The sequence below is a fragment of the Alligator mississippiensis genome, chromosome 6 (genome assembly GCF_030867095.1).
Source record: "Alligator mississippiensis isolate rAllMis1 chromosome 6, rAllMis1, whole genome shotgun sequence".
Classification (NCBI taxonomy): domain Eukaryota; kingdom Metazoa; phylum Chordata; order Crocodylia; family Alligatoridae; genus Alligator; species Alligator mississippiensis.
In genome coordinates this window covers 25629957-25644654 of record NC_081829.1, presented here as the reverse complement: position 1 = coordinate 25644654, position 14698 = coordinate 25629957, and the positions used below count along the sequence as shown (strand labels likewise).

The 14698-nt window shown below is 48.2% G+C and overlaps 1 protein-coding gene across 3 annotated transcripts in view; it reads right to left on the bottom strand.

The window, feature by feature from the left end:
- Window positions 1-14698, bottom strand: part of LOC102571242 (neurotrypsin) — a 57944-nt gene that overhangs the window by 10980 nt on the left and 32266 nt on the right. For all 3 annotated transcript variants that reach the window (XM_019497201.2, XM_059729725.1, XM_019497203.2), the window contains 5 exons: window positions 13124-13326; window positions 9802-9943; window positions 9293-9498; window positions 8569-8647; window positions 4410-4532 (listed from right to left, as the gene is read on the bottom strand). In XM_019497201.2, the coding sequence (XP_019352746.1) occupies window positions 4410-4532; window positions 8569-8647; window positions 9293-9498; window positions 9802-9943; window positions 13124-13326 (753 nt within the window). The remainder of the gene's footprint in view (window positions 1-4409; window positions 4533-8568; window positions 8648-9292; window positions 9499-9801; window positions 9944-13123; window positions 13327-14698) is intronic.

Here is a 14698-nt window from a genome sequence, read left to right as displayed (position 1 = left end):
GGCTCTGTTGTAGGGTGTAGTAATAGTGGGAGTGGTGGAGATGTGTTGGCAGGTTTTGCATTTCTTGTCATGGCACGGTCTGGATCCTTTTGGTGTGTTCTGGGCTTGAGGAAGTTTGCTTCTGGTGATGAGGTTGGCGAGGTTCAGTGCTTGTTTGAAGGCTAGGATGGGTGGCTCTGGGAAGACCTTTTTAAGAATAGGGTCTCTTTCTAGTATGGGTTGCAATTGTTTGAGGATTTTCTGTACAGGTTCAAGGGAGGGGTGATATGTCATAACCAGCGGTGTGCGATCTGTGGGGGTTTTTCTTCTGTACTGCAGCAGTTCTTCACGTGGTATCTGGGTGGCTCTTTCAAATGTGCGATCTATCTCTCTGGAGGAGTGTCCTTGTTGGGTGAAATCCTTTTTAAGACTGGTGAGGTGGGAATCCCAGGTGTTCTCTTCAGTGCAAATGCGGTGGTATCTGAGTGCTTGGCTGTATATCACAGCTTTTTTGGTGTGTTTAGGGTGATTGCTGGTTCTGTGCAGATATGTACGTTGGTCTGTGGGTTTCTTGTATAACATGGTCTGTATTTTATCATTCTGGATTTTATCATTCACCAAAAAACTCAACAATACCATCAAATCATTTCCATCAAGACTACAAGAAAAAATTCAGACCTTGATCCCCCCACTACCTAACCCGGGGACTTTTCACATGCTCCCTAAAATCCACAAACAAGGGAACCCTGGCAGACCTATCATATCCAACCATGGGACCCTAACTGAGGAAATATCAGGTTTCGTTGAATCAATCCTAAAACTGCTTGTCACCCACAGAGCAAGTTTTGTACTAGACACTACAGACTTTCTACGGAAACTTAAAAACATAGACCACCTTCCCAGCAACGCACTCCTAGCCACCATAGACGTAACTAGCCTATATATCAACATCCCACACCAGGATGGCATCCGAGCCTACCTTACATATCTACAGGAACAAGATTACAACACAGATTACAGACCCAAAGATATTACTGACCTTATACACTTCATCCTCACACACAACAATTTCACTTTTAATAATCAACACTTCCTCCAGATGATGGGAACAGCTATGGGCACTAAAATGGCCCCACAGTATGCCAACCTTTTTATGAGCCACCTGGAAGAAGACTTCCTCAAGAACTGCACCATCAAACCCTTGCTATACTTAAGATATATCGATGACATCTTCATCATTTGGACTGAAAACCTACACTCTCTGATTGAGTTCCATCAGAAATTCAACAATCACCATCCCTCCATCCAACTTTCTCTAGAATACTCCAGCACCAACATCTCCTTTTTAGACACGATGATTAGTACCCTGAGTGATAAAATACAGACCACGTTATACAAGAAACCCACAGACCAACATACAGAACCAGCAATCACCCTAAACATACCAAAAAAGCTGTGATATACAGCCAAGCACTCAGATACCACCGCATTTGCACTGAAGAGAACACCTGGGATTGCCACCTCACCAATCTTAAAAAGGCTTTCACCCAACAAGGACACTCCTCCAGAGAGATAAATCGCACATTTGAAAGAGCCACCCAGATACCACGTGAAGAACTGCTGTAGTACAGAAGAAAAACCCCCACAGATCACACACCACTGGTTATGACATATCACCCCTCCCTTCAACCAGTACGGAAAATCCTCAAACAATTGCAACCCATACTAGAAAGAGACCCTATTCTTAAAAAGGTCTTCCCAGAGCCACCCATCCTAGCCTTCAAACAAGCACTGAACCTCGCCAACCTCATCACCAGAAGCAAACTTCCTCAAGCCCAGAACACACCAAAAGGATCCAGACCATGCCATGACAAGAAATGCAAAACCTGCCAACACATCTCCACCACTCCCACTATTACTACACCCCACAACAGAGCCATCAGCATCCCTGGATCTTACAGCTGCACCTCCAGAAATGTAATATACCTCATCCAATGCACCAAATGCCCTGATGGAAGATATGTAGGAGAGACCAAACAACAACTGTGTACCAGAATGAGTGCACACTGGAAATCTATCAAAGACAGAAATACCCAATTACCTGTGGGGGCACATTTCTCCAAGGAAACCACTCTCTCTCCAATCTCTCAGTCCTGATCCTCAAAGGAAACTTACAAAACACTTCCCAGAGACGAGCCTATGAACTCCACTTCATCAACCTCCTGGATACTAAAAATCATGGACTAAACTTAGACATTGGATTTATGACACATTATAACCTGCCTGACATCTGAATCCCCATATATCTCTCCATTTTCATCCCCCTTCTCTCTCTTCCCCTCCTCCCCAGCCTGTCTCTCACCCATTGACTCCTATCTATATTTTCACTGACTACCTGTCTTTTATGCACACCAGCCCAGCCGCTGGCTTCTTTACTTTTCATTCCATCCAGGAAGAGCACACACCAACTGCTGAAACTTCCTTAGCCTGACGAAGGGTTTTTGAACCCAAAAGCTTGCTTAATAATTATTTTTGCAACTATTTGGGTTGGTCTAATAAAAGATATCAGATTCACCCAAGGAACCTTGTCTTGCTACTGATTTGAGAGACACTGCATTGTCAAAGATCTTCTTACTTCTGTGGTGCCCACTGGTGTGCCAGGCAATGGCTTTGGCTGTCAGAGCCAGCTCTTCTTACTCCCCCACAAAATAAAAACAAGAAAAATGGCAGTTTAAGCAGGTAAAGACACAGTTGTTGACTGGCACATACCAAATGGGCTTCCTGGCTCCCCTCTACAGAATTAGCTGTAATACATTGTTCGCAGCCATTTCAGGCTCAATCTCTGCAGTTTACTGTTCCTCAAGCTATTGACAGGACAATAAAATGCATGCTCGTTCAAAGCTGTAACACTTTAGACACTGAGAGATAAAGCAAAGATACATTGGCTTATGCATGTAAAGGTGCTGAAGGGTTTGCTCAGGGCTTGCAAGCCCAATCAGGGTGTTTGTACCATTGGGATGTGGATTTGAAGCAGGCTTCACACAGATTTATATTTGGACACAGATATAGCAGCGAGATAACCAGCTGAAGCTTGGAGCTGAAGGCTGCAGAATGCATGCATGGGGGATTGGACAGCTGCAACTCCCCGGCCAGAAGCCGGGGGAGGGCAAGGGAGGGAGAGGTCTGGGAGAGAGTGTAGCTGAGGGCTGTAGGCAGAAGGTCTGTTTCTGAAGGGACCTGCTACCAAGACAATTGCTTCTGAGAGGACTACCGGCAGAAGAATTGTTGCTGAGTGAGCTGCTACTGAGGGCAGAGTAGCCATAAGCTACTGAGTACCCAGGATCACCTGGTATCCTTTGCTAAAAGGAGCAGGGTTTGTGCAAACCGGTTCCTCTCCCTACTCTTTAGTTCTCTGGGTGCAGGGATTCACTGGGAGCGAATCAGGGAAACCAGTTGCTAGAGAAGGTTCCCTGGGAGAGCTAAAGAAAGTAGCAGGCAACCTTGGCTTTGTGGGAGCTCCAGGAGAGAGCTCAATAAAGTACAGCCGAGAAGGGGCACTCCAGGTACCAAACACAGGGGAGCTGCCTTGGGGAAGCTGTGATTGTTTGCAGGTATCAAGGAAAGACTGGAAAAGGGAAGAAACCCTGGTCTCAGGAGCAGCTGCACCCAAGGTCCTGACAGACAACTCCATCTTCTGACCAGATGTCAGCATTGCCACACCTCTTCTGAGGCAGAGTGAGCACAGCTCTAGGGATGCTCAACTGCAACCATCTCACAGTTGATTGCTTTGCTCCGGTAGAGTGATTTTGTGGGGATCTGGCTGATTAGGTGTATATACCTGTTATAAGTTGCCTGAGTGCTAAATTTGAAAACATAATTGCTTTTGCTATATGATAAGTATTTGCTTCTATTTGCTGGTATAAAGTATTATCGAGCTCATTGAAAATACAATGTTTGTTATCTACGTGATGTTGAACCTGTTAATTTCTCAGTTACTATTGTAAATAATACATTATTGTAAACAGTCTTTTAGTGTATGGTCTGGTGTGGGGAGAACCAGAGGAGAGCACTCCACTGAGTGGTGGCTCCCAGCCTGTAGATGGAGTGGGAATTGACCAAGACCTATTGGCACCCCAGGATCCTAAAAAGTTGGACATGGCTGTGGGTAGCACCACTGCCAGGGTTATATGCACTTATCCCCATGCAGCCACCAAAGACATCCTGCATCACAAACAGCAACCCTTGTGTCAAAGCTTGTCTCAACACTACTGGGATTATCAAGAGCTAATGGCTCTTTCAGGTATTCAGAGGACAGAGGGTAATAAGCATTCTTTTTCTCAGAGATCCTTGTGATGGGTTCCCATTGGGGAGGGCAAGTGGTTGAATTTTCCTTAATAAGCATTGGAGGTCGCACAACCCCCGCCACCAACCTTTTGAAGCAGTGTGCTGCAGTCACCACCCAGCAGCTGCTGATTAGGGTCGCTCCACACAGCAGACGTGCATCTCTGTGAAACCCCTTCAGCCGCAGCGATGCTTGCCATGGCCAACCTCCCCTGAAGAAGAGAGGTCATTAGGGGTGTACACAAATGCACACACAAGGGGGCAGTGCTTTCCTCTCCAGTCTCCCTGATCTGCCCCATCTCTCCTCTCATTCTCCATCCAAGCAGCCCTTTACTCAAAGGTCAACTTCAGGAATTGCCACTGGAGATAACCTAACTATCCCTAGGTCTTCACTGTGGGGGCTGCTGCCAGCAGGTTGGTAGACAGACTCCCAGGTGTAGATGCAGGTCTGCTGTCAGAAGTTTTTCTGACACTAGAGTTACACCAACTCCCCTGGATGGCAACGGTCAGGCTGGCAGAGGCCATTTTTTGCTGGCCCAACTACAGCATGGCATGTGATCCTTTCACATCCTTACCTAAAACAGCCCTGCTAGCAGAACTCTGTAATGCAGAAAAGGGTTTAAGGAGTACAACAAAAATCAGGCCCCAGCAGTCTCTTCTGAGACCCTCAATATTGCCAGCCATGTCTCTGGGGAAGGCAGGAAAGGAAGCCTGGGTTCCTTGCATTTGGCTCTGGAATAAGAAACCAGCAATCAACCTGGAATAGAATGGGGCAGGTAACTACGTATGTGTTTTGGGGGATGGGGGGAAGTGGTGATGACACTTCGTTCCTTAAGGAGACGATCCTCCAAGCTCAAAGGGTGGCAATCCCAACAAGGGTCAAAGGGAGCAAGAGTGCTCAAAATCCCCCATGGCTAACAAAAAGCATCCAGGAACGTCTCAAGGCTAAAAAGGAGGTGTACACCCAATGGAAGGGAGGGGCCATCACCAGGGAGGACTATACCTCTGTTGCTCAGGATTGTAGGGGGAGCTGTTAGGAAGGCCAAGGTGAAGATGGAACTGGGACTAGCAACCCAGATCAAGGACAACAAGAAATACTTTTTTAAATACATAGGGGGTAAAAAGAAGGTTCGGGGTAACGTGGGGCCTCTGCAGGACACGCTAGGAAGTCTGGTGGTTGCACCAGACATCAAAGCTAACTTATTTAACAACTTCTTTGCCTCCATTTTTCTGAGCAGGGACCAGGTCATCCCCCCATCATGATCCCTGACGGTCCCAGGGGAGGCACAGCCAGAGGACCTAGTCAGGGACCTCCTGGTGGGACTGGATGCGTCCAAATCAGCAGGTCCTAGAGATCTCCACCCCAGAGTGCTGAGGGAATTAGCAGAGGTCATTGTGGGACCCCTGGCACAGCTTTACAAGCACTCGTGGTGCTCTGGTGAGGTGCCAGAGGACTGGAAGAGGGCCAATGTGGTCCCCATTTTCAAAAAAGGGAGGAGGGAGGACCCAGGAAACTATAGGCCTGTTAGTTTTACCTCGGTCCTGGGGAAGCTCTTTGAGAAAATTATCCAGGAGTACATCTGCAAGGGGCAAGCAGGGGAGTATATGCTTGGGGGCAACCAATATGGGTTCATTAGAGACAGGTCCTGTCAGACCAACCTGGTGGCCTTCTATGATCAGGTCACTAAATCCTTGGACACAGGTGTCGCGATGGATGTAGTCTTTCTGGACTTTAGAAAAGCCTTCGACATTGTCTCTCACCCCATTCGCATTAAAAAATTAGTCGACTGTGGTGTTGATCCCTACACGGTCAGATGGGTCACCAATTGGCTGGAGGGCTGAACCCAGAGAGTGGTGGTGGATGGGTTATTTTCGACCTGGAGGGATGTGGGCAGTGGGTCCCCCAGGGCTTGGTCTTCAGGCCTGCGCTGTTCACCATCTTCATCAGCAACTTGAACAAGGAGGTGAATAGCACCTTGTTCAAATTTGCAGATAATACTAAGATGTGGGGGGAGGTGGGCACGCTAGAGGGGAGGGACAAGCTGCAATCAGATCTGGACAGGTTACAGAGGTGGGCGGATGAGAATAGGATGGGTTTGAACACTGACAAGTGTAAGGTACTGCACCTGGGGAGGAAGAACCAGGAGGACAGCAACAGGCTGGGGAACTCCCCTCTCATCAGCACAGAGGCAGAAAAGGATCTTGGAGTCATTATTGACTCAAAGATGAACATAGGCCACCAATGTGGGGATGCAGTCAGAAAGGCTAACCGCACCTTGTCATGCAGCCACAGATGCATCACGAGCAGGTCCAAGGAGGTGATCCTCCCCCTCTATGCGACCTTGGCCAGGCCCCAGTTGGAGTACTGTGTCCAGTTCTGGGCGCCACACTTCAGGAGGGATGTGGACAACATTGAGAGGGTCCAGAGGAGGGCCACTCGCATGATCAGGGGGCAGCAGGGGAGGTCCTATGAGGATAGGCTACGGGATCTGAATCTGTTCAGCCTCCACACGAGAAGGCTGAGAGGGGATCTGGTGGCCACCTATAAACTGGCCAAGGGAGACCAGCAGGCAATGGGAGAGTCCCTATTCCCCTGAGCACTACAGGGGGTAACAAGGAATCATGGCCATAAGTTGACAGAGTAGATTCAGGCTGGATATCAGGAGGCACTACTTCACAGTCAGGGTGGCTAGGATCTGGAACCAACTTTCAAGGCAAGTGGTGCTCGCTTCTACCCTGGGGGTCTTTAAGAGAAGGCTAGATAGACGCCTTGCCGGGGTCATCTGACCCCAGCATTCTTTCCTGCCTGTGGCAGGGGGTCGGACTTGATGATCTGATCAGGTCCCTTCCGACCCTACTAACTATGAAACTATGAAACACTGACACACTTTCCTTCGGGTACTTTGGAATACACACAGATGAGATAATGCAAAGAAGAAGGAACCATAAATGCAATTCGAAGCATCTCTCCAGTGCTTTGTGGATAGCAGTTAAGAGTCAGGTAGAGCCTGGACCTCACTGTTACTTTAAACAGACAAGGTAGGACTGAACATGAAGAAATCATTCAGAGAAAGCATCTTGGAGTCCTCAGGGGTTTAAGTTTAGTAGAACAATTGCACCACAGGAGAGCAAAGCTGGGAAAGAAAAGCCATTGCTGGTACTTTACAAGTCTTCCTGTAGATGCACTTAAACAGGAACAAGGGAATGGCCACACCTGACCAGTTTCCAATGGAGGCCAGCACCAGATGTGTTTGGGAAAGATGTAAGATTTTTCCCCACCCCTGACCCAGGACAGAAAAATGGGCAATTGTGTGACCCTGGATGGCAGTGTGCTGAGCTGTATTTATTGGAGAAAAGCAAATCTGGGCACTGCCCAGTTAAACAGATGATTTAGATTCAACTATCAGGTGGGCATATTTTGATATGCTGATTCCTGCATAAGAATCTCTATACTCCGTTCATAGTTTTGCAACCATCTACTTTTTTATTCAGCTCAGCATTAGAAAAAAAATGTTATTAGTAACCCTTCCCTTTGGATTAATTACTCATAGTTATGATTATAAGAGAAATTAGCATAACAGTGACCCATCCTTGATAACAGCCTACCACTGTTACAGCTAAATACTACCTCAGGGGACCAGGAAGATTATTACTTTGCTCTGTGTAATTTGTTCCAACTAAATTAGGATCTTGATGGCAACTTAAACTTCTGTCATAACCCTCACTCCATATTGTTACAGGCTGGGACAGGCATCAGTTACAATTTGGGCCAGGTCAGCAGAGACCTGAAGTCATTATAAGTATATGGGCCTGTATAAAGTGAGTCAATCCAGTGGTTTTGTTTCATCTTAGTCACTGAAAACATCTTCACACCTGGCACTGCCTGTCTTCCCCAACAGAATCAGCAGAGAGGCCATGATTGCTTATGGAAAGGCCACGAATTATAAACCATGTCGAGTAAATTTACGCGGTTGATGCCCCCATTCTGTGGATAGCTAGAGGAGTTCAGTACCAGGGCTGTCAAAGCTACATTGGTTTTGTAGCATGCCATTGAAAAATCAGAACTCACTGGGGATGTCCCTAAGATGTAAGGAAAGAACTGAAGCCAATATTTGTGGTGAGGGCACAGGGTTCTCTAAAGGGCTGGTACATCCTATTCTGATCAGGCCTGGCACCTGCTTCCCCTGCCCAGAGCCTGCAGGACAGCTGATGCCAGCTGTACCTTTTCCAGCAGTCAGAGGACAATACCTGAGGGACTTGTTTCCGCCTATGATCCTTTTTTTGCGATGGTGAAGCAAGCGCATCCCACACATGCTGGACACTGAATCTGTATAGCAAAACCAGAACAGTTAGGCAGACATCATCAGCTGAACTGACAGGCATCATTCACTGCTGTGAGGCCAAGCCAATATACAGTGCTCTCAAGAGGGACCTCATCTTGATGGAGGTGGGCAGTCCCAATTAAATACTCTGGTCTGTTCAAGCCATATTATGCAGCACTTGTTCCTCTGTGGCTGATGAGAACAACACATGCCTCATCATGATTGGCAGTGCTTCACTTGCTTTGATTCTCATCCCAAAACTGAGACAGGACCCAAAATCTACCTTCTCTGTAGATCAAAAGGAGCTCATAATTACTGCCTCTATGAGTCACTCTCAGGTACACTAACGAACAAGGAAGAAACACTGGTGCTTGAGCTCCTGGCAGCTCAGAGGCATAACAGGGCAAGGGGCAGGAGAGCTATTTGGTGGGACCACATGGTTGCTCCAAACCAAACTTCTAAGAAAAGGCACTGAAGACAATGGGAAAAGGCTTATTAGCTGCAGAGAAACTCAACCTGCCTAGGCCTAGCTTCAGCCACAAGGAAGTGTTAGGGAAAGAGTGATGGAGCACAAGCCAGAGTTCTTATAACTCCTGTAACCCGCAGAAAAGGCTCTTCAGGGCAAGGGACAGAATAAGCAGACACCGCACCTTCATTACTGATGTCCTGGGCCTTCTCTTCCCTATAGCTGCAGATCACACCAGCATCCTCACTGTGCCAGCAGTTGTGAATCCCACTGTCAGACTTGGTGCACTCCCCCAAAGCACGCTCTGAGCCACTGCACTCAACATTGTCCAAGTGGATGGGTCCATGCCCTTCCCCAAAATATGCCATCGTCCTGGCTTTTGCCGTGCCACTGAAATGAGATGGGATGGCCAATCTGCTATGAACACAAAGCATGGGAACTCAGTATAGCAAAATATTCTTATGACAATGATTTATCTCTAGCCACATGCATTACTCCATTCCTGCAGTGATCCCAGAGTTCCACAGATGCAAGGCTCCAGGATAGAAGGGAATAGGGCAGCACTTTCTCCTTTATACACAGCAGTGCTCAAACAGAAGGAAAAGAACACAAATCTCTTCCCTGGAAGGGATGAATCAGAAGGAAATGACTCCTGTCTAGTGTTCCTTTATGGTGCACCTGCTGACCTCTTACCTGTATCCCAGCTGCCTACAAACCACCATGGCATTCCTGTCTGTCCAGCCATCATCGCAGACACTGCCCCACTGGCCATTCAGGAACACCTCTACCCGCCCTTCCTTTGTGCTCTCTCCATCCACCAGCCGCACAGGGGGCCCTGCAGGGGAATGGGCACAGTGAACATCACAAAGATAAATATGTTGAGTAAGAAAGCCAAACGCCACAGTGGTGACAAAGTGGTAGGAAACAACAACAGTTTTATTTATACAGCAATGTCCTACCCACCCCCCTTCCCCTCCTCCCTCCTACCTCCTGGACATGGTGCATCATAGTTAACTCAACACACAGTGAAAACCCTTATGCATTCCAGAAGCTGAATGAAGATGGAAATAAACAAATGGCCCTAAGGGGAAGGAAAGATGACAAGAACAAAGCCAAATAAAGGCAAGCTCACACACACCTTGGAAATATAATGAGATAAGTGGGGAGAGAGAACTCTACAACCTGGGAAAAACCAGAATGCTGCTTCTGCATAAATGGCAAAACCCAGCTGGAAGGCTAGGAAGTGCCTGTTGCAGGGAAAGTGATGGGGAATCAGGCCATGTCTAAGCAAGGAAGTTGTACCAACTCCACTAAGCTCAGCTACAAACCAATGCAATTAAAGAGAAGCAACTGCCATTTGTGGACTAGGGGGACCACCTGTCCCAAACTGGGTGGGACAGTCCTGCAATGGAAACCTTAAGTCCCAGTCCTGGGCTGCATGATTCCATGACACCATTTGTCCTGGATTTGCAGCATCATGCAGGGAATGAACAACTTTGGTTTTCCCTTGCAGGCTGGCAGCATTCCAGCCTGCAAGGGGCTGCTGGGAGTGGGACATATGGGGCGCCACATGCATGTACATACCTGCACACATGCACATGGCTGGGAAAACAGCTCAGCAGCAGTGAAGAGCAACTCCCTGCAGGTAAGTCTATGTGGGGGAGGGGGGGGAAGATGGGGTGGCAGATCAAGGCCCCCACAGTGAGGGAGGAAGGGAGTGAGGCAGGGGATGGGGGCATGGACAGAGCCAGGACTGTGTGGAGTGGGACAGAGCTATGGGCAGCTCGTCCAGGGGTGCAGGGCATTTGGGGGGGGAGGGGGGATCTCCCTGCTGCTGTGCACACTCTGCAGGGGGAGAGCATGGGGAGCATGTGCCCCCCCCCTCTGATTTGTGCGTGGGTGGATGCCAGCTGTTCACTGTGGGCTCAGGGCTCCCTGCCCTGCAGTCCTCCTCCTGAGAGCCCCTGTGCTGCCATGGCAAGGCACCCCCCCGCCCATCTGGTAGCACTGCGGGCAGCAGTGGTGTGGAATTTTGCTTCCCATTGCTGCTGGGCCAGCAGGGGGCATGCAGCCAGTACAGGGCTCCCAGGGAAAGGGCAGCAGCGTGGGAAGCCCCAAGCCTGCAGCCCACATCCATCCCCACCCTATCCCACTTGGTTCTACTCCAGTGGTGCAGCTGGTGGAGTGGGTGGGGGGGGTGGCCAAAGGTGGGCAGGTGTCTCACCATTACATTTTAAAAATGTGGTCACCCTATGGTGGACCCTGGTTTTGATCTAAGCAACCCCTGATCTCCAAGAAGCTAGCATCCACTTGTCCCTGCAAGTGATTGTAACAGGGAACCCTAGCCCTGTAACAAGGAAGCAGGTTCACCCCTTTAAGGCCAGAACTTTCTGGGCACAGATGGCTGGTGAGGAAGGGGTTAAATGCTGAACCTGGACAGCTAGTCAGCTGACTGGAAGAGACAGGACTATAAGAACCCTGGATTGAAGGGCAGTAGGAAGGCAGCAGCCAAAGGGGAAGTAGTGCTTCTGAGAGCTCCATGAAGAAGCCTGGGGAGCAGTCTATGGCAGGAAGGGGGAAGCTACGAAAGCCCCTGAGAGATGGTGGCTGCACCACAGCCCAGACTGTAGCTGATGGTGAGGAGCTGAAGCATGAAACAGGTTCACATAAGCTGACCTGCTGCTTTGCTACAGTTATTATTTTTTTGGTGTGATTATTGTATAATACTGGTGGTTTGGGTGAGGCTATTAGGGGATGGAGGAGGCCTCATTTTGGGGACCCACTATGGAGTGGGGAATCCAGCACCAGTGAGGGTGCAGCTTTTGGGGGGAGGGGGGCACAGACCCCAGTGCCAGTGAGGCACAGAGCAAGACAGGGCTGCGGAGAGCCCAAGTGCCAGTAACGGCGCAGTTTGGGATGACAAACCTTAGCACTCGAAGGATGATCTTAAAAAGGCCAGGGAGACCTGGTGCACAACTATATTTTGCGTTTGTCTTTTTTTTTGTTTTTCTTGTTTAGACTGATAAGGTGCAGGTTCGGGGTTACACTCTGGTTTGTGGCCCCCTGGTTGTGGGGCTGGCACCTGTGCCTCTGGGCCAGGGAGTGCCAGGCCCCAGAAGGGAGCAGAAAAGGGGGCTACGAGCCTCCAGGCACTGGAAGAAAAAGCTAGAGCCTCGGAGTCAAAACCCGTTTAGTGGGTTTGGATGGGGAGGCCTAGCTAGAGAGAAAAGGGGGTCAAGTCATCCTAGGAGAGACCCCAACATACCCAATTTAATAGGTAGTCTCCTGCTTGCATAATAATTTCCATCAAGACATGGCAGATGAGATCACGGTGGGACAGAAGAATTCCAAGGGCACCCCATGTAAGGCGCGGATGACCAGAAAGATGGTGCTAGGGAGGGTGACCTGTTACAGTGATGAGCTGATTTAGCTAGATCAACATTCCTGTGGAAACAAGGCCTAAATATCCCACTGTTGAGCAATGAGATTCCAGATGGTCACCCTCCCATACTAACAGCTCCCCAGGACTCATTTTGGCAGATGCAGTTTCTTTTTATACACTGGAGTCACGGCCCATGGAATTCACTCTGATTTGGAAGACCAAACTGCATGAAGGGAAAGGGAAGCCAGCCCAACATGGTGTGGGAGGGGAAGATGTAGTGGAATCATGGGAGGGGCATGGCAGCAAGAGGGAACTGACCAGTGGCAGTGCTGAGCATGTATTAATAGACACATGCTGTGGGCAGCAGCTGAAAAGGTTCTTGTTGTGCATCATGTTGAGCACTTGAAGACAGCAGCTCAGTGATCCAACTACAGGACAACTAGAACTCTTCCTAGCAGGTGCTTTCCTAAACCAGGAAGCAACAGAACCCCTTTTCTTGGAAGCAAACCTATTTGTGCAACAGCCCAGAGAGCAGGAAGAGCTCGGGTTCCTGCTTGGGCCCCCAGTGGGGCATGGAAATTCAAGCTACTGCCCCCATCCTCCACAGTCAGAGGTAGAGATGGAGTAAGTTACCCAAGGTCCCATCCAAGATCTTGTTGTTCTCAGGAGAGCAGCGGATGCCTACATCCTCAGCATGTGAGCAGTCGTGTTGCCCCCAGTTGCTGTGAGGACAGTCCAGGAGGGACAGCTCTGTGCCTTTACAGCCCACATCATCCAGGAGAATAAAGCCTAGGCCAGCTGTATACTCCCCCTCACCAGCCAGGCAAGCAGGGCCACTAGGAAAAGGAATGAAACATGTCAATCAAAGCCCTCTTTCACTATTCTCCAGAATCCTGTGTGCTGACCCAAGGCCCAGATCCAACAGCAGCCATGCATCCTGAAGAACCTATAGAGCTAAGGAGGCTGAGGTGATTATGTCAAATTATTGGTGGAAAGTAACTTTCCTAACCCAAGATAGACAGACCATCACTGACACGAGAGACAGTACAGGAAAAGCTAAATAGGGATGGAAGGGACCTCACAAAATCATCTAGTTCAGCCCCCCTGTTCAAGGCAGGATCATCCCTGACTAAACCATCCCAGTCAAGTGTCTGTCCAACTTGCTCTTGAAAATTTTCAGAGATGTAGATTCCACAGTCTTTCTAGAGAGCCTGCTCCAATGTTTAAAAATGCCCTCACAGTGAGAAACGTCTTCCTAATCTCCAAACTAAATTTCCTGTGCTGCAGTTTCAGTCCATTGCTCCTAGTCCCATCCCCTAGAGCAGCGGTTCCTAATCTGTGGTATGGGTACCACCAGTGGTACACAAACAACCTGTCTAGTATGCATTAACAGATTTATTATAATTACTTTATATGAGAGAAATTTGCTGGTGATACTTAAACTTTAACTGAAAAAATTGCTGGTGATACTTTAAGGTTGTATCATTTTAAATTGGTGGTGCGCAATCTGTCAACGTTTGGGAAGCGCTGCCCTAGAGCCACAGACAAAAGTCTATCTCCATCTTCTTTATGTATTTGAAAACTGTTATCAAATCCCCTAACTCCTGGCTTCTCCAGACTAAACAGTCCTATTTTTTTTTTTTTTTTAACCTTACATAACAATGAATTAAAGGGTGTGAGGGCAAGTGATCTGTGAACCATTTGTGTGTCCATTGTATCCTCTGATAAGTAGAAGTGACAGTGAAAAGTGGGACAGCTAACCTTTAAATGAAAGAACTGCTAAACGACTGTGGCTTAGCCTCTTCCTACTGTGGGATAGTCTGGACACACAAACCAGTTGCCAAGGATCAGTGTTCACTTAGTAAATTCCCCTGCCTCTGTTAACTCTGTGTAATTTGTTCATCTCTCCACACCACTACTTGCTTTGCAGTTCTTGCTAGGGCTGGCTCATAGACATGACACCAAGTGCAGAGGGTGAGGAGAGTGGCAGAGAGAAGCAGTTTTATTGTTTGAAAAATTCAATGGCTGGTTTAAAATACCATATATTTCTATACTCTTTTATGCATTTTGTGCAGACGGGGATTGTTTCACCTAGCACTGAAATGGAACCATCTCTGGTAAATAGCCTACAGAACAGCCTAGTATAAAAAGGGCAGAATGATATATCTATTTGAAACTGCAAGACAGAAATCAGATTTCATTCTGCCA